We start from the raw sequence: 21,222 nt of genomic DNA on the forward strand, positions 1-21,222 counted from the left end.
TTGTTGCCCACATTGCTGCTGCAAAATGCTTAATTGCGGCAAAATGCTTAAGCACATATACACACGCGAACTTTATCAAGTTTATGAAAATAATTTTTCGACATAAATCACATGAAGATACATTTGTCGACGTGTTTCGAACCAACGAGTGTGGTTCATCATCCAGACAAGTTGAAGAATTAGACCAAACTTGTCTTGACAATGAACCACACTCGTTGATTCGAAACACGTCAACAAATGTATCTTCATGTAATTTACGTCGAAAAATTCTTTTCATAAAATTATTTCAACTTCCTAAAGAATATCTCAATTACAATATTAAATTAATAAAAATAAAAAATAATAATACATTAAATATTATTTCTAACTTTTTAAAATATATCTTACAAATATAATATTAAATTAATATGGGAAAACGTCAAATATCTTAATTAGATTCCCATTAAATTTTAAATATTATTTTGATTTAAAAAAAACATCTTCCAAATACAATACTAAATTAATGTAATCTTGGGAAATACTAAATTAATGCAAACATGACTCAATTTTCAATCCTAAATAATAATATATTAAATATTGTTTTAACTTTTTAAAATATATTTCTTAAATACAATACTAAAAACTAAGCATCTAAAATTTTAGATATTACTTCGACATTTAAAACAAAATCTTTCAAATACAATACTAAATTAATGTAACATGTGGAATTTGGAAAGACTAAACATATTACTTCGATATTTAAAACAAAATCTTTCATATACAATATTAAATTAATGCAACATTGAGAAATATTAAATTAGTGTAACATGTGGAATTTGGAAAGATTAAACATTCGATATATTATTGAGATCAATTAAAAAAAAAAAAAATTGAGTCGAAAGGTTCATTCTATAGATCAATATGAGAGACTTCGTAAATTTATCTATCCGTTTCTTTTAAAATAAAAATAAATTTATGTTGTAAATAGAAAAATAATATTCGTTGTAATAAAAAATGAATATGTTGTAAAGTAATTAGAAATAAAAAATGTGTGAGTAAAGAATTAATATTAACATATACTTAAAAATACATTAATAATAAAAATAACTATTTTAATTTGGATGTACATGCTATATAAAATATTTTAATGTCAATTATGTATATATTATATATCATTAAAAAATAATAATATACATATCATGAAAAAAATGAAAAAAATCAGTTTTATGATTAAAACTTTTACTTGCTCCTATATGTTCTTTATTTAGCTTTTAAAAATACAATTTATTGAGCCTAGATGCTCATTCTACAACCGTAAGGGAATGTGTAAGCTTATCTGTTCATCAGTTCCCTTTAAAATAGAAATAATAATTATGTTGTAAATAGAAAAATAATGTCCACTATAATAAAAAATTTGAATATGCTCTAAAGTAATTAGAAGTTAAAAAAATGTGTCCGTGATGAATTAATATTTACATATACTTAAAAATACATTTTTTTTAACAAGATCGAATAGTTGTTATATTATCAAAAAAGTTTTTGGAGCAAGCTCCATTTACATTTCGTTGTTCTGATATGATAGACTGAGTGGTTAAATATGCACACAAACCTTTCTTCTGTGCTTGGTATCAAAACTTCAGAAGTTTTTTTAGCTATTCTAGAGTACTGTTTTACATATTGACCTGCTAAGAAAACAAATTTACATAGCATATTTCACATAAATTTATGGTTTGTAAATTGGAAGAGTATATTCTGTGGCCTTTTCCATATGTTTTGCATTTTGTTGTTCCTTAAGTTTGTTGTTCCTTGTGTTGTTATTCATTCTGCTTGCTGTCCCTTGCTGCTGTTCCATTGACCTGCTGTTCCTTTGGTCTGTTTTTCTTTTGTCTGTTTTTCCTTATGCTTCTGTTCCTTTTTCTGGTTGTTGTTCCTTCTTCTGTTGTTTGTTTTGCTTGTTGTTCCTCTGGCCTATTGTTCCTTTGTTCTGGTGTTCCTTCGACCTGCTATTCCATCGGCTACTGTTCTTTCTGTTGTTGTTCTTTTTGGTTGTTGTTCCTTCTAGCGTTGTTCCTTCTACTGTTGTTCTTTCTGGTTGTTGTTCCTTCTATTGTTGTTCCTTCGTCTTCTTCCTGTTCCTTTTGCCGTTGTTCCTTCGGCCTGCTATTCCTTCGACCTGCTATTCCTTCGACCTATTGTTCCTTCAGCCTGTTGTTCCTTCAGTTGTTATTCCTTTTGGTTGTTGTTCCTTCTGGTTGTTGTTCCTTCTATTGTTGTTCCTTCGTCTTTTTGTTGTTCCTTCTTTTGTTGTTCCTTCAATCTGCCCCGATTTTCCCCAGTGCCTCTGCTTTTCTCCTAAAATTTTTGATCCGAGCTGCCATCACTGACATCTTTCATGTGCTATTCCTCGCTGTCATGATTTTTCCATTGACTATCCAAGTTTTTTGAATTTCCCGATGGCTGCGGATTTCTTGTTGCGTTGTACATTCTCTTCCTTGATGTTTCTCTCTACTTCTTCTGCGCTATCCTATTGTATACCAAAACTTCATTCTTATCATTTTTCGATGGGAGTTATGACACAATGAGATAGTATTCCTCCCGATTCTCTCTGACAATTCTTTCCTCCTTCTTCACAGCATGATTTGCATGATGATCTGCTTGCTTATTATTCATCCTCAAGACGTGTTTGAAGGTTGCATTTCTGAATCCTGCTAAATTCCTTCTAGTTCTTTGAATGATTCGACACATAAACTTGTTGTTGGGGTTCCTGTTTCGAGCCATAATCTCGATGATGATGACTGAGTCTCCTATGATGATAGGATTTTGAATTCCTTTTTTTTTAATCAGCCTTGTTCCCATCAGTAAATTGTATGCTTCCGCATGATTATTTGACATTTGTCCCAATCCCCACTCATAGGTGGTTATTTTTTCGCCATTTGGATCATAAATTATTCCACCCGCTCCTGCTTTTCCGGGATTATTCTTTAAGGCTCCATCAAAATACATACAGTGTCTATTTTGAGTTTTCTTCCAACTTTCCAACTCCTCTTCTGTCATTCTTAATTTCCATTTTCCTTTTGTATTTTCTTTTCTCTGACCTTTCTGCCCATTATTGTCTATTATGGCCTTGCTAAGCCAATCCCTTTCCTCTTGTTGGAGATTGCTATAGTTCGTTGGTGCAGTTGCTTTTGCGTTGAGAATTTTGGTCATTCCCCAAGTTTTGGATAGTGTTTTCCCAATTCTTGGGTTTTGATTTTTGAAAATGCTCTTGTTTCGAGCCAACCAGATTTGCCAACATAACATTGTTGGTATACATTTCCATATTCTTATAATCGTGGCTTTCTTCTTTGTTTCATAAGGGTAAGCTTTCTCAAAGTTTCCGAGAAATTCCGGCAATGATTTTTCAAAGCTTAAGTTAATTTCCAATGCTTGTATTAGCTACTTCCAGCATTCCTTTGAGAATTCACACTCTTGGAATAAATGTTGTATGTTTTCTTTCACTTGCGTGCATAAAGGACATCTTGATGGCCCTTGAATGCCCCTTTTTTTTAATTTTTCTGTAGTCAAAATCTTCCCTTTTAACAAGTTCCATATGAAAATTTTTATTTTTGGCAGGCTTTCTGACTTCCAGGCTAGTTTTCAGGGTCCCATTCCTGATGATCAATCTGCTCTTGGAGGATATTATATCCAGATTTTACTGTGTACTGCCCATTGTTTGGATCCCATAGGTAGTTGTCTTCCTCATCATAGTGGGTAGGAGCTGCCCCTTTTAAATTTTGTTTGATTTTTTTCCATTGTCCTTCTAGGTTTACTAGAACGGCTAGAATTTTCCACTCCTGCCACTCCTTCTGGTTCCATAAAGAGATTGAATGGATAGTGTTGTATCCATTTTCTTTTAGCCATTCTTGAATGCCTTCAACTTTCGGGTATTTTGGATTTGATCTTTCCCCATGACCATGTCCTCCCATATCAAAGTGGTTTTCCCGTTACCTGGAATTTTTGAGATGTGGCTTCTCATTAATGGAATTACTTTTTTGACTAGCTTCCATACTTGGGAACTTTGTTTGATTGGGTTGGTTCCTTTCAACAACTTTTCTTTGGATCCATCCATGTATTTGTTAATTAGGATTTTTTTCTGCCAGCTTTCTTTGCCTGTTATGAGTCTCCACAGTATTTTCATACCCAAAGCTACATTCATTAGTCCAGGCAGTCGAATAGATAGCCCTCCTTTTTCATATGGTAACACTACTTGATCCCACTTGACCAGGCTGAACTTCTTGTTTTCCTGCTTCCCACCTTGCCATAGAAAGCTTCTTATAATTAACTCCATCCATTTATGGGCGCTTGCTGGTGCCATGATTATAGCATATTGATAAATCAATAGTGTTGCAAGAAGAGCTTTAATTAGAGTCACCCTTCCAACCATATTTAACCACATCATTCCCCAATTTTTTTTATCTTAGCTTGCATTTTTTCGATCCGTTTTGTCCATATTTCGGCTTTCATGCTCTTTTTGGAGATTGGGAGTCCCAAGTAGAGGAAATGCTCCATCTTTCTTGTGTTGGGATATCCTTTACATAATTCTAGGTGGAACATTCCAACCATAAATCCTGCATTTAGTGTTGTTCAATAGCCCACCTGACACCTGCAGGAATTTATCCCATGTTTTTTAAATCTTTTGGCTATTATTGTTGATGCTCCTCCCAGTAGTAGAGTATCATCCGCAAACAAGGAGTGATTTATGGTTTTTATTCCCTTTGCTATTCTTATCCCTGTTATAGCTCTTTCTTTCCTCTAGGCTTCCAGAGCTCTACTTAAAGTCTCTTGCCATTATTATGTAAAGAAAAGGGGAAAGAGGGCAGCCTTGTCTGAGGCCTCTTGTGCTTTGGAAGAAATTGTTGGGTCTTCCATTTATGAGAGGGGCTATCCATGGAGTGGAGATGCATGCTTGAATCGCACCTGTTATTTCTTCTGAGAAGCCAAGTTTCTGGAGGATAGCCATGACATAAGGGTGGCTGACCCTATCAAAGGCATTTGCCATGTCTAGTTTAACTATCATGCCTTTCTCTTGCTTCCGGATACTAGAATGGACAGCTTCCTAGACAATTATGACATTATCAATGATTTGCTGGTTTGGCACAAACCCTCCTTGGTTTTCAGATATGATTTGAGGCAACACTTTCTTGATTATGTTTGCCACTAATTTGGTTATTATCTTATAAGATGAATTACATAGAGAGATGGGCCTGAATCTATTGAAAGTAATGGGATTTGCCTCTTTTGGGACAAGCGCCAGATAGGAGGATTTTGTATTGCCTCCCATCCCTTTTTTTTGAAGGTGTTTTTCACCATTCTTATGAAGTCTTTTCTTACTGCACACTAGTGATTTCTGAAGAAAGCTATGGTGAAACCGTCTAGTCTTGGTGCTTTATCCGGGTGTAAACTCCATATGGCCTCCACTATCTCTTCCTCTGTTGGCTCTTTACACAAATCTGCGTTTCGTTCTCTCTTTATTTTCTTTTTTGTGTGCTGCAAAATTTCTTCATACTCAGCCGTTTCATCTGTGGCTGACAGAAGATCTTTAAAATGCTTGTGGGCTGCTTTTTTTATTTCTTTCGCTCCTTTAATTTCTTGATTTTCCACTTAGATCTTTTCTATCTGATTTTTGGCTCTTCTAATCTTCATAGAATTATGGAAAAAGACGTGTTTCTATCACCTGCCTTGAGCCATAAACTCTTGGACTTCAATCTGGCCTCTTCTTCGTCTTTCCTATTTTCCCTATAGATTTCCCAAAAGATTTCTCTCTCTTTTAAATAGTCCTGCCTGCTTTCCTCTTTGCCCTCTTTCTCCATTTGCATGTTGTCCATTTTCTGTTGGAGCTCTTTTTTCTTTTTTTGTTCCTCTGTTCTTGCCCATTCTTTTAACTTGGCTCTTAAATTTTTAATTTTTGTCTCCTATATGTAGTGGGGTGAACCTTTTACTCTTGGTTCCCAAACTATTTTAACTAACTTGCTTATTTTTATGTTGCTGTCCCAGGTTGAGTTGTATCTGAAGGAGAGCAGGCCCTGGTTCTCCAGCTTATCCAGAGCTATTAAAACTGGTTTATGATCTGAAGCAGAGGTGTGGATGATTTTTGATTTTATAGAGTTGTACTCTGTTGCTATACTTTCTTGAATTAATATCCTATTCAACATTTCTTTGATATTACTTTTACCTACTCTTTTGTTGTTCCAGGTGTATTTCCTGTTATTTGGGGGAATGTCAAGAAGGTTATGCTGTTCCATAATTTCTTCTAGAGAGTTCCTAGAGGGGTCCGTTTGATAATTTCCTCCAAATTTTTCCTCAATACTTCTTACCAGATTTAAATCTCCTCCTAAAATCACCTTCCCTGCTTGATTTTCCTGTAAGATTTCCTTCAAAGAAGCCCAACACTGTTCTTTGTCCTTATAGTGATTGGGGGCATAGATGTTTATGACCTTTGTACCTCTCTCTTGTATTGATTTTCTTAAGGTTTGTTATTATCCAATGCTGATTTGTTTTCTTTTGAATCAATTCCATATTCCTTTTTTCCATATTGTGCATATGCCTCCGGATGCTCCTACTGCCTGCATGGCTTCCCCTTCATACTTCCTAAACTTTTTTTTTGAGATTTTAGGTGTCTTGATTACCTGCCTTTGTCTCCTGGATCATTAGAATATCTGGGTTTTCATTTATTAATATATCTCTTGTTGCATTTTCCTTAATGGTTGACCCCATTCCTCTACAATTCTAGGAGACTATTAACATTATTTAACTGTTTGGTGGTACACGGTGCCCTTCCCCTTGGGTTGACTTCTCTCATTGTTCCCTGTGCTCTTCCCTAGGAAAGTGTCCATCAGTTGCTGTGTTCCTAGAGCCATTTCTTTTACTGCTACTTCGTCCCTTAGTTCATTGTTTGTCTTCCTTCCCACTTTTTTTTTATTTCCAGTATTAGGGAGTGCTTCCTTTGCTTGCTTTCTCGTTAAGATTTTGTCTATTGAGGGGGGCAGAGAGAGGTGGGGATTTGAGATTCTAGGGGAGTGGGGAGAAGGGTTAGGGGAATAAGGAGATATAGATCTAGATTTGGAACGAGGAGATGGGGGAGCAGAGAAATCCAATGGATCGAATGGGTTTGCAATTGCAAGGTCTACATTCGGCGAGATAGGCTGGGCTTTTGTGGATGTTGAGGGCTGCAAAGAAGAGTGGTTTGGATGTTTGTCTGCAGTTTTTTTCTTATTAACTTGTTCCCATTTATTTTCCAGATCCTCCTTTTTTTCACTTTATTTTTTGTGTACATCTATTTGCGAAATGACCGTATTCATGATATACCTTGCATTTGAAGGGAATCTGCTCGTAGTCCAGCTGTTGTATGTGCGTCCACTCGTCCACTTTGATTTTGATAGCTTCCGGGAGGCCTCTCCCTAGATCCGCTTCGACACATATTCGGGCACATGCATGCATATTTTCCTTTGGCTCGCATCGGTCGATGTACTTCCCCACTGCATTTCCTATGGCTTTAACTGAGTCGTCTCCCCAGCAGTGGAGAGGGAGGTGTGACAATCTAATCCAGACAGGTACAACGCTTGGGATATCCATTTTTGGATCAAAGTACGGGGTCCATTTGTTCAGATACAGCCCCCTCGTATCCATGAAATACAGACCATTCCTAAAAATCAAGTCTCGATCCTCCTTGGTCTCGAAGTGAAAGGTATAATATCCTCTGCCACAAAACATAATCGAGATCTTCTTGTTTATTGAAGTTGACCAGTTTCTTTCTACCCATTTTTGGACAGTCCTCGGTGATGGCCACAGCCCCGTGAACTGCCCTACTAATCCTCGTTCTGCCAGGGAAAGAGCTGCTTTTCATGGGAGGGCCAGAGGAAGAGATATCTCTGGTATTTCTTCCATTCTTTTAACAAACTTTGAGACTGCTGGTCTGTTCTTTGCCGGTCCCATTGCCGAAATGAGGGAGGCAAATGCTTTGGTTGTTTCTTCTGATTCCTGATGGAGGACTGAATGATGATCTTCCTTCTCTGGTGGATCCATTTTCTCGGCAGCAACGAATTGCTTGCTGCAGGGAGGTGCGCTATCTCTCTAGTCCAGAAGAGGTCGATCCTCAGCAGCTGGAGGCCGCTGAGGAGAAGCAGGCCTGTGTCTCTGAGAGCTGTAATAGCAGCTAGGGCTGCGCGCGGGCGGCCTCAGGAGCTCTCATCTCTTCCCCATACATGCACATTTACTCAGTGGTGAATGTAGAGAATATGAAACTCTATGAACCTTATATACTTAACAATACATTAATAATAGTAAAAAAAACTATTTTAATTTGGACGCACATTCTATATAAAATATTTTAATGTCAATTATTTATATATTATGTATCATTTAAAAAAATGATGTATATATGATGAAAAAATTAAGTTTTATGATTAAATTTTTTTATTTGGTCCTATATATACTTTATTTAGCTTTTAAAAATACAATTTAAACAATGAAAAATAACATTGTATTTTGCACTTTAAAGAAGTTTCCGCCTGAAAAAATTTGATCCCTCTTGGCTCATGTTAAATCACTTAAGATGAATTTATGCTGGTATATTAAAATCTTCCACCAAACTCCTTACCAGAAATTTTAATTCTTTCATTCCCATTATTTCCCATATCAAAAGTTCTAGTTGCCGAGTGATGTCTAGAGAAAATTTTAAGGGTGGTAATTTATTTTAAGGTTTAGAAACATTAGCAAATCTTAATAGTCTCTAATATGCAAACTACAAAATGTTTGTAAAAATATTTAAATTTATAATAATTTCATATAATCTCTATAAAAATTTCACTTTTTAAAATAAAATAATATTATACTATAAATTTTGAGCAAATCATTTAAAAAAAATACAAATTTACAATTATTATTATTATTTTTTTTAATTTAATTTTTATTTAAAAAAACACATGAAAAATTAACCAAAATGTAAATATTAACCACTAACATGTCTATATCAAATAATTCAAACTCCATGTCACTCCTTTTATCAAATAATTCAAACTCCATGTCACTCCTTTCATCTCCATGTCGTTCAAAATCCATGTATGGGAGGTGGCAGAATTTGACGTGTACACCTTTGGGAAGAGTACACGTTTCTAATTATATTATCTGATTCGATTGGGCCTACATGAATTTGTGTGATTATTAAATCATGTCTATATCAAATGATTCCAACTCCATGTCGCTCATACTCCATGTCTTTCAAAATCCATGTATGGGAGGTGGCAGAATTTGTCGTTACACGTATTGGAAGAGTAACGTTTCTAATTACGTTATCTGATTCGATTGGGCGCACGTGAATTTGTTTCGAGGAATTCACAATAATTATTAAATTATGTGGTTCTATTGGACTCCGATAGCTTGTTTCGAGGAATTCACAGTAATTATTAAATTATGTGGTTCTATTGGACTCCGATAGCTTGTTTCGAGGAATTCACTCTATCCATTTAAGTAAAACCATCAACTGAGAATCCCAAGACTGATAATTAGATATCTTTACTAATAATTTTTTCCATACGAGACAGACCTCCGAAAGTCGTGCCCAAGGAGCTCTAAAAGAACTTGAGGGCATAATACCCGTTCTAACTATTACCCCATTCCAGTGCTTTCGGCCCTTTGATCGGCAAAATGTTTTCTTCATGCGCTCGTCGATGGCTTATCTCAGCATCAGCCAAAAGAACACACGAATGCTGTTGTTTTCCGATTAAAATTCAGCCGGCCAGCCTTTCGTCGTCTGCGGAGGAATCAACTCCATTATCGCAGTCGCAGGAATGTCCTAAGGGAAAACTTCTTGAATGGGACAAACATAGACTCACCCCTGATCAACTCAATTTTCGAACTCTAGCATCTGTAATTCTCTAACTCCATTCTCTTTTATTTATCACTCTCGATCGTCATTTACCTGCCAAAACCCTGTAGAGAAAGCACCGATCATAATATGGACTTAACATGGCAGATTTTCGAATGTCTGCAAAAGATAGGTTTCGTACATTTTCTGTTAAAGAGGATAAAGGTTTTTCCATTTTTTTTTCGGGGAGGGGGGCGGCCCCGCTGAAGAAGCTATTGTCAAATACATTCTGTACATAGTACATACATCACTTGGCAGCGCAGCTCTGCAGGACTCATTACTGGCCGGGGGATTTACTTCCATGGAAAGAGCTAACCAGCCATATATTAGGTATTTAATGCCCTCAGAGCAGCACCCGACTTAAAGCGATAACATGGGAGTAGGCAAATTCGGCATTAAATAATATTTGCCCGCTCCCGTGTTATCGGGCTAAGTGGCGTGCTGCTCTGAAGGCATTAAATACTCAATATATGGCTGGTTAGCTCCAGCCAACTTCCATGGGCAACGAAATGATTCATACATTTTTTGATTTAATTTAATAATCTGTAGCTCCATCACTAGCTGTTAAAATCACTTTGGACCTTAATAGCTATATTCTGCCCAAAAAAATCGAGAGTACTAGCTAAGTCAATTACTGTCAATGGGTCATAGTTAAACGGTGAAGAAACCTGTATGTCAGGTTACTCATCAAGGTTTAATTTTTGGGAGACACGAATAAGTGGTTAGTGGTTAGGGTCACGAGCATGTGTCGGGTGACTTTCGATTAATATTGCTTGTATTCAATGGTTGGCAGATGCTCAACACCCCGCGCTTGTGTTTAATGGTTGGCCCCTAAACTTTCAGAAAACAAAATAGTTCTTAAATTATCCTTGGAGATATATTCAAAGGGGCTCAACACCCCTAGCCTCTCTCAAATGCAGTTACAAGCCCTGGAAATGAGTGGATAACTATAATGGATCTGGCAATGGAAAATAAGCCTTGTGATTTCGTTGCAATTAATCTTGAATTAGGCCAGAGAAAGTCTGTATCCACATGACTCACATGTTTTATGCGAGTAGCTACGAGCAAGGATATAAGCACACAATTACTTTTGTCTTTCTGGTTCAGGAATTTTGAATAAGACCCCAGGATATAGATTACTGGGACACTGCTCCTTTTCACTGAAGACAAGCATAAAGTCCTGCAGTTAAGACTAGAAGGGTGTGGAAATTTTGAAATCCATGCTTAATGCAAATTCAAAAATTTTACTTCATTTACTTGGGGGTTCGTGGATCTATTTTTTGTGAACTTTTCAACCTTATGGCTGAATTACAGTAGCGTGTATTCCAGCAGTCCAACCAAACACATAAGGCAGCCTGAGAAAATAAACACCGAACACATGTACTTCAAGGAAACTTTGTTTCCATGCCTAAGGACACAATCCCCAACATACAACAGATCTGAAAATGACATATATGCATCAAATTTGTTAAAGCTGTAAATCCGCCTTCATGCTTTTGTTTACTTGTCAAATTACTTAATGGAATCTGCTTACTGTTATGTTAAATCAACTAACCAGCACTAGAAACTAGGTCAATCACCAGGAGAACATCAACTGAAAATCAGATCTGCATTTAGACAAAGTTTGGACAACAAAGTATTCATATATACATAAGAATGAAGTTAGAAGTGCATACCAACATCATACCACAAGTTGGTACAAGATAGCCCTTCAAACTTATCACAAGCTAGGACTCTCCATTGCATCCAAACCCAAGCTAGGGCATCCACATGTCCTCTCTTGTACCTGATGCTACTCTCATGTGTGGCAATATGGTCAGTAAATTCCAATGTTTCTCGTCAACATTTGTGTTCGGTTCCATTACCAACCTCCATAAAGCATGCTCCCCAACCCAAGCTTTTTGAAGTCAAGTGTCCAATGTCCAAGGTGTATATCACATGTGTTATTTTTGAAGGATCGGATGGTGTTCTAGCCTCAAACTTTGTGGAGATTGTAAAACACATGAGTTCTGTAGAACCTAGATATCGTTTATAAAAATTCCACCTAGAGATAGTTCAATTAAATTAATTAGTCGATAATTAATTATTTCCTAAGTTTAACTTGATTTTTGAGTAGTTTGGGAGGTGCTCCAAGCCCTAGGGTTCAGGGTTTGGAGGGTGAAGCACCACAAAAGTTGTTTGTGGGCTTGGAACCCAAGGTTGGGGTTTTGTATCCAAAGGAGTTGGGCCAAAACCATGAGACGTATGGGCATGAGAAAATTTGAGGTGATAGAGGATGGCGTGGCGAATCCAATGCTTCGAAAATCACTCAAATTGGCGCTGTAGACTTGAGATATTAATTTTTGAATGTCACTGTTGGGTTTTTCACAAGTCGACTTAGTGGATGAAGGCTTGTTGACAGGTTGTCAAGCCCATTTGGGCGACCAAATGAAGCCCTTCTATTGTGTATAATTAGAAAGTGAGGTTGGAGGCTAATTCATCATCCACAAGTGCACATTTCATAGAGAAATAACATCTGAAGCTAAGCCACAGCCAAAGAAGGAGAAACAGGGCCGAGTTTAGGTTACAATTGTGACTATTTGTAGGGCCGAGGACTAGGGCAAGGGAGCCACAACTTCAAGGAGGAAATCTGGGTGGTTTAGCATGGGTTTGAGGCTGTAGTCTCTTGTGAAAATAAGCCGCAGGTACGTTATGGAGATTAGGGTATGCCACAACCCTAAATCATAGCTTGTGAGGAGGCCGCATGTCATACTAGAGGGCTGGAAATAAGCTTAAATATCAGTGCAGAACAATAGTGACACAAGTGAAGTATGTCGTTGTTGTAGGAGGCTGTTAGTGTTGATTTTTGGGTAGCATCAGATGTGCTCTAGCTCCAAAACTTTGTGGAGGGGCTAGAACACATGAGATCTCCAAGACCCTAAAATTGTTTGGAGACATTCCACCCGGAGTGCATGTTATTCAAATAATTAATTATTTTTAATGGTGCCTATGTTAAAACTTTGGAAATTAAAATAATTAAAGTGAATTAATGTAAATATGGGTGAGAAGTTTCTAAGAGACGAGGATCAAGTTTAATTTAATCTTAGCTATTGATTAGAGATTAGATCACGACTATTGATATCTCAACAGAAAAGTATAAATGAACACTTGAGAGTCTTAGGAAAATAAAAATATTAATGTGTATTAATATAAAATGGTTGAGAAAGTTCTAAGTGACGAGGATCAAGCCAGTTCTAATCTTAGCCATTGATTAGGGACTTAATCTCGGCCGTTGAATCGTCAACAGGAAAAGTATAAGAGGAAGCTTGAGGGTCAGTTGGAGATACACCAAGAGAGATCAATCAGTTCGATTTTTTGGGGTGAGGTTTGTTGAGGAAATCGAGCAAGTGATTAGTGGCAATGAGGGGCAGTTCAGCAAAGGGATTTTCATCCAAGGCTGAAGAATGCATAACAGAGAGGCAGCACAGTGCTGGGAGAGACAGCGCAGGCCCTAGAAGGGTTGACGCAGAGGTCGAAGAGCTGACGCAGAGGCCGAAGAGCTGACGCAAAGGACACAAAAGGCTAACACAGGTGACGCAAAAGTCATAGAGGCTAACGCTGGGACTCAGAGGCAGCATTGGGGAGATTCTGTGGGGCAGGTTGGGAGCAGATCAACAGATTCTGACTCGGGAGAGGGTGATGCAACTCCTGAAGGAGTGACGTAGTTCCTGAGCAGTGCTTGGAGCAGCTTTCGCTATCCAGAATAGGGAACAGCGAGAGTCACTATGGGGTTTGATCATTCGGTTGCTGATTTGCCGAAATATCTGTCTCCGAATAGAGGTACTATTGCCGAGGATATTCTTTGTTGGGTGAGCCATTTCTGGCACCCTAGTTGTATTCACGAATCTGCTTAATAATACAAACCCTCTACATGCTGCACCGGTTATCATGAATTGGGTTTTTCGGGGACGATTGTTCAAAAATAATGGTGTCCCTTGTGTTATTGTCTCAGTTTATTTCAGTGCATGTTCTGTATATTTGTGAAGGCTGCAATAATGTTTACTGCGATGTTTATGCAATTAAATAACTTGTTAATGTAAAGAACAAGTAGGAGACTGTACACCAGTAATTGCAGTAGGGGTTTCTGATGTGTTAGATTCATGAATTTTCACACAACACAATGATCAAAATCTTCATCAGCCAAAGAGGGTCAAGTTTCATCAAGGGACATTTGATAAGCAACCCATTGATCTATTTGCCAGCAAGTAGACGTCTCAGATTGTGCCACACCGATGACATTTGATGCCATTAGGCGTCCTTTGTATAGTATCTCTAACCCTACTTCTTTTCATTTATGTCGTTAATTAGTTTTATTTTATACACTTATGTTTCATACCTTTATATTTTAGTTTCTTAGAGTAGACCTTTTCTATTCCAGTGAATTTTCTATGTATGCATGATGATTTGGATTTGAATGGATATCTATTTGATGGACTTTTATTTTTTTGGATGCAGGATTTTGGGATATCTATTTGATGGACTTCATGAAAGCAACGTGTTTCCATATGGAGCCAGATGTTGCACACATTTTATCAAAGTTCCAAGGAAGCAGTTGTACCAAATATTTCAAGGGATCAAGATCATCAACCATCAGCATTTTGAGTCATTGTAAACCCATTTTGCAAAATTGTTAATGTAAATGATGCTAGTAAGACCATGTATGTATGTAATAACCTAGGTAAGCCTATTATTTTGGCGAGGAATTTCATCTTAGGAGGTTTTTCTTCTCACAAATTCATTTATGTTTCTAAACATAGATGATCGACATAGTTTTTCCCTCCAACCTCACCCCAAATCTAGGATGGAATTTATTGTGAAAGTCTTAGGTGAGTCTTAGTATTTTAGTCGAGTCTTCTGTAAATTGATTTTAGAAAAATTTAAGCTAATTGGATAAATTATTTTATGACAAATCACTTGGTCTAGTAGATCATATTGTGTCGCAGAATTGGGTATGTCTTTTGAGGGTCTATAATAAATGAGTATTCCCCCTTTTAGGGTTGAATTTTGTAAATTTTATGTAAAAAATATTTTAGTGCATGGTCCTTCATACTTAGACACCATCGCTAAAATATTTGAGGGTGGAAAAAATAATTAATATCCTCATGTGTCAATTAATTATTTTTTTTGAAAAAATAAAATTAATCCTAAGCTAGAATATTAATTAATTTGAGTCAAAAATTAAATTGCCGGAGAAATTAAATTTTCCAAGTCGAAAAATTCGTGGGTTTTAAAGAAATTAATTTTAGAGGTGCCCCACCAAGGGAATATTGGAAATTTTAAGAAAATTTGGACCCCTAGGCCTTGGTGGTCAAGTCAAAGTCAATTTTTTTGAGGAAATTAGCTCAAAATAATTATTTTTGAGCTAATAAAAAGGTGTTTAATGAGAAAGTCGAAAATTCCTCAACAATAATTATTTCAATGACAGAGATTAAAAGATCATCAAAGATTTATTAACGACCGAGATTATTTTGACAGGGATCAAGCCAATTTGCCGTAATTTTCCACTTAGAGGATTTATATATAAATTAGAGATCATTTGTGTCTCAAGCCATCAGATTTTGCCTAATGTAACTCTGAAAAGCTGATGTAAATTACTGCCCCGCTGGGAACATTGGATTAATCATAATAAAGACTTTGGGGTACATTTCATTGTGTCTCTGATCTATTGATTTATGGTATGTGTTGGGTATGAAGATTCCTATATTGTGCTTTGTAATTATTATTAATCGTTATTTCATTGTAGGTGATAGAAGCATTCTGTTGGTACACCGTGGGCTTATCTTAGGTGATCCGATTCACTTTGTGTTCTAACGGTTATCTTTCATAAATATATAGTGTTTGCGGGTTCCCTAGCCCTTGGACTCCAAGTTCACAAACCATGGACAAACACTGACTTTGTTTGGATCCCAATAATTTTTATGGTTCTTTAACTTCGCTAAGGCTGTGGTTTCTACATTTATCTTTCGAAATACATTTAGCCATTATCAAAGATTTATAAAAATTTAATCTTTCAATATTCCTTCAAGCATTTTTCACATGTATATTTTGTAAATATATTCGTAAAATAGAGTTTTGTAAATAATTTATTTTCTAACATTTGTTTTGCAACTAGGATTTTTGGGGTTTTGAATTATTTTGAAATTTTTGTATATATTGGTGTTTTGGGTTATTATAAAATCATTTGTGCAGGTGAGATCAAGGGAAAAAAGCTAGATTAGAGCTAGATCTAGGCCCTTGAGGGTAATATCTAGCCTGTGCAATTTTTGCAGGGCCAACCATTGAAGATTCTAGCCTCCTTGGCACCCTACGTCAGTCTTCCCCCCCCTACGTTATCCATTCTTGGCATTTTAAGGTTGGCCATAAGCCCCTAAAGGCCTCGACCTCCCTTATTCCCCTTGCCATGGTATTTTTAGGGCCTTTTAGGCCTGGCCGTGAGGCCTAGGGCCTTCGACCCCCTTCCTTTCCCCTTCTTCCCTTAGGCCGCAACCAATTTGGGCTTGCGACAACCTCTTAGAGGCTTCCCTTAGGGTGCTGCAGACCTTGGAGCCTCAAAACCCTATGCCGCAATCCTTTGGGGCCTCTTGGCCCTCCTTTGGGGCTAAGTTGCACGAAACTGGGAAACGGGGAAGCGACACGAAACGCGGAAGCGAAACGAAACGCGACCTCCCCGAATTTTGGAAACGGGGAAACGCGAATATATATATATATATATATATATATATTAAAAACATTTAAAAATTATTAATATATATATGTGCAAGACTGCAATCATAAAGCATTAATGATACATTTACTTAAACATTTTAACATTAAGATTAAATTTACATCACAATGATCACATTTACTCATGAGTCATCACATAATGAAAATAAAAATATAGGAACTGGAAAATCCAAAATCAGCCTTTATTTATATTAGTATATGAGGCTACAAGTACAATAAAGACTATAAGGCTGCAAGAACTATAGAGACAAGTCACAAAAGACTAATCCTCATCATAACAATCCTCATCAAAAATAGAAGCAACAGAATGCTCAACAGTGGATGGTGGTGCTGAAGAAGATGATGCACCAATTCCACTTCCAGAATCCTCCTCAATATTCAGGGCAGCAAGAGAGAGATCCAAATCAGGATTTTCTGCATCCACATCCCATTCTTTAGAAGGACCACTGTTGTATTCTGGACCCCTACGAGATGCAAGGCGAAGGTTGGAGTGCACATAAACAAGATCCTCTGCTTTCTGTGAGCCCAACCTATTGCGCTTCACAGAATGAATAAAACCATAAGTGCTCCAATTCCTTTCTGCTGATGAAGAGCTTGCCACTTGTGAAAGAATACGAATGGCAAGGCTTTGCAAATGTACACCATTTGCTCCATGACAAATCCACTGTTGGCATTATGATTCAGGTGTTGTCCTTGATGGCAAACCCATTCAGGAGATAAATCAAGAAGGACGCAGGAAATATGTTCAGCAAGTGCGTCCCCGCAGGTATACCATACAGAACCCGCGTCCAGGGACGCAGGCCAGCCGTTCAGGAGGTGCGTCCGCCCAGTGCACACATTTCAAGGCAGAGAAAAGCACGTGGGGGTTTCTTGTGTGGTATCTAGCCGACGGTTTTGTGTTTCTATGGTGTCGGCTCGTGGTTTTGTTCCATGTTTTGGGGAGAAGCTTGCCTATATAAAGCAAAGGAGTTCATTTGGATTATGTATCATCTTGGTCGAATATCTTTTGGTGAGATCTAGTCCAGATCTATGAAGGCGAATCTTCTAATGGACTGTGATCTCTATGGCGCATGATCAGATCTGTGGATCTGAGTGTTTGGGTTGGTTCTGAAGTCCTCATATCTTTTATATCTGAAGGGACGCAGGTTCAGTGAAGGGAAAGTGCGCCGGGACGCAGTACAGTAAAGGCTCAGGTGCGTCTCTGAGGTAAAGGACGCGGCGCGACTGTGTTATTGGGTGCGTCTCTGAAGCAAAAGACGCGGCGCGATAGTGTTTCTGGGTGCGCCGGTCGCAGCAAAGCATAGAGGAACAGTGCGTCGGCACGCAGAACTGTGGAAGGTAGACTGCGTCCAGTCGCAGGTCACAGAAAGAAAATATGCGTCCCTGTCTTGAGATGATCTGTTGACTGTATATTTCTATTCGTAAGGTGTTCTGGGTTATTTCTGTAATTACTGATCTGATATCTGTAGTGGACTGTATCTGTTGTATACTTGTTGATCATTTGATTCTTCATGAAAAGAAGTAGGGGGTTGTAGCTCCCTTCCAGGAGAGACTGGAAAACGAGAGAGAGTTGTAGCTCTCTGCAGGTTGCAGCCTGCGTGCTGGTAAAGGACTGCACCAGTACAAAATCATTGTAAAAAGATTTTCTTGAAAGAAGATAGAGACATATTGCAGCAGGTGGTTTTCTCCCGCATTGGGTTTCCACCTTACATCTTGTGTTCTTTGGTGTGACTGTCTATTTTCTTTATTCATGCTCATTGTTTTATGGTACTGATATGCAAGAATAATTCAAAAGATCAAATAAGGAAGATTTGGTAAATTGCTAGATAATACTGATTCACCCCCCCTCTCAGTATTATTTTCAACAATTGGTATCAGAGCCAGGTCCTTCAGAAAAGCTTGATCGCTTGAAGGTAGATCGTTCATCATGAGCAACTACGAGAGAGAAGCATCAATCAGGCCACCCGTCTTCGATGGGACAAACTTCAATTATTGGAAGGTAAGAATTACTGCATATCTTCAATCTCTTGGTACAGAAGTTTGGAACATTGTAGAAACAGGCTATGCCTTTCCTTCAGTTACTCCTACAGATCCAGCTGAGAAAAAGCAGTATGAAACAAATGCAAAAGCAGTCAGTACTCTATTAGGAAGTATATCCCAAACAGAGTTCATGAAGGTCATGCACTTCAAATCAGCAAAAGAGATATGGGACAAAATGATCACTAGCTATGAAGGAGATGAACAGGTAAAAGAAGCTAAACTTCAAACTCTTAGGATTCAATATGAGACTCTCAAGATGTACAATGATGAAAGTGTGGCTAATTATTTTCTTCGGGTAGATGAGATTGTTAATTGTATGAAAAATTTGGGTGAAGAAATAAAAGAGACTATAGTAGTTCAAAAGATTCTAAGATCATTATCCCCCAAGTTTGAATCTAAAGTATCTGCAGTAGAAGAAAAGGAAAATCTCCGTGTTCTCACTATGTCTCAGCTGCATGGAATTCTAACTGCTTATGAAATGAGAAAGGGAGGTCCATCAGACAGAAGGGAAGCTGCTTTTAAAGCATCAGGCAAAGAAGATCACTATGAAGCAAGTCATGTTCCAGAAGAAGAGGAAGAAGAATCAAATTTTGTCAGAAATCTTCAAAGGGGTTCTGGAAGGTTCAGAGGTAAGCTACCTTTCAAATGCTTTGCTTGTGGAAGAGTAGGTCATTATGCTGCAAAATGCTCTTATAAGGATAAAGGAAAGGAACCAGTTAGATGGAATAAGAAACAGAGTGCAAATAAGAAAAGCTACTACACCCATGAAGATAGTGATGGCTTATCAAACAGTGATGAAGATGAACAAGGTAATAAATATAGGTTGTTAATGGCATTTGAAGATGATGATTATGAGGATGCTGTAGATGTGGATAACCTTTATGATGAAATTACTAGACTCAAGAGATGCATAGAAGAAAAGAACATGATTATTGATACTCTACAATTCCAAATTGATGAAAAGAAAAACATCTTGAAAAATTAGAAGGTGAAATTGTTGGTCTTAGAAAAGAAATTGAGAAAACAAAAACTATTAATCTCAAGTTTGTCAAAGGATCTGAAACTTTGGATGAGATTATCAGTGTGCAGCGGTCTCCACTAAATAAGACAGGTTTGGGCTATAATGGAGAAACTTCTCAAGCATCCACTTCAAAAAGTTATCTTGATGCAGCAAGAAGAAATGAGCAAGAGCACAAGGAAGATCATCAGGTAAAGCAGGGACAAATGTCAAACAGAAACTATCAAGGGCAATCCAGCTCAAGGGTGAACAAAAGCCACAACCAGCCACAGGTAAAATCTTCTCAATTTGGTTCAAGAATAGATGAAAATAGAAATTACAATCAGTTGGCTGGTAGATCCAATAATCGCAGAAGCTTCTTCAATGGACAATGCTTTTCTTGCCATAACTTTGGTCACAAAGCAGCTCAATGTGTTGCGTATAAAACAATCATGACTAGGGAAGCTCAAAAACAAAGAAGTATGACAGGGATTACAAAAAGGACCTATAACAACTTTTCAGCTCTTGAAAATGAAGTTGAATGTTCTATTTGCAATAATTTTGGACATAAAGACTTTGAATGCAGAAGCAGGTTTCCGGAAAGAAAGGTACAAGAGCAGAAAAAGGAACAAGCCTCAGGCGCCAAAACATGGAGAATAATGGAACCTCAAACAGAAAGATGTGGGATAGCATTTTATGCAGAAGGACAAGAAAATCTATGGTACATTGACAGTGGATGTTCGAAGCATATGACAGGTGATAAAGAAAAACTTGAGTCTTATTCTAATTTAGAAAAGGGAAAGAAAGTCTCTTTTGGAAATGATACTCCTGCAACTATAAAAGGAAAAGGTATTGCTCCTTTAAAAGAAGATGTTAAGGCTGGAAATGTTTTATTTGTTGATGGATTGAAGCATAATCTACTAAGTGTCAGCCAGATGTGTGATCAAAGAACCGAGGTTATATTCAGATCAAATGGATGTCTTGTTCATGATCTTGATACAGGGAAAACAGTTCTCAAAGGGAAAAGAACTCCAAATAATCTGTACATATTTGAAGAAGGACAACAACAATGCTATCTAAGCAAGGATGAAGAGCACTGGTTATGGCATCGAAGGTTGGGACATCTAAGCTTCTCACAAATAAGGAAAGCATGTAAATATCAGGCAGTTCGCGATCTTCCAGATATCAAAATTCCTGACAACACCATATGCAGATCATGTCAGTTTGGAAAACAAACCAGGACTAACTTTCCAGAGAAAGAAGGATCAGCTAGCATGCCTCTTGAGCTAGTACATACAGATGTATGTGGGCCATTCAGAAAAAGAACACCTAGAGGAGAGGAATACTTGATATTATTTATTGACGATTTCTCCAGGTTTGTTTGGTTAGGACTTATGAAGCACAAAGATGAAGCATTCGAAAAATTCAAAATCTTCAAAGCCTTGGCTGAAAATGAATCAGGTCACAAAATTAAGTGCCTCAGATCTGACAGAGGTGGGGAATTTACTTCAAATGAATTTTTCGATTTCTGTGATGAACATGG

General features: G+C 37.4%; 1 protein-coding gene across 3 annotated transcripts in view; it reads left to right on the forward strand.

Moving 5' to 3' along the window:
* The first annotated feature begins 9,461 nt into the window (after positions 1-9,461).
* The window catches only part of LOC149158608 (uncharacterized), a 259,349-nt gene continuing 247,588 nt past the window's right edge, over positions 9,462-21,222 (forward strand). Inside the window, exon 1 of one of the 3 annotated variants that reach the window (XM_089436273.1) lies at positions 9,462-9,882. In XM_089436273.1, coding sequence (XP_089292399.1) covers positions 9,661-9,882 — 222 coding nt within the window. In that variant the 5' untranslated portion in view covers positions 9,462-9,660. The remainder of the gene's footprint in view (positions 9,883-21,222) is intronic. The other 2 variants (XM_089436272.1, XM_089436271.1) reach the window with 2 other exon arrangements.

This window comes from Pinus tabuliformis, chromosome 5_2, assembly GCF_031772625.1.
Source record: "Pinus tabuliformis cultivar Carrire ecotype Pingquan chromosome 5_2, CPIR1, whole genome shotgun sequence".
Lineage (NCBI taxonomy): Eukaryota > Viridiplantae > Streptophyta > Pinopsida > Pinales > Pinaceae > Pinus > Pinus tabuliformis.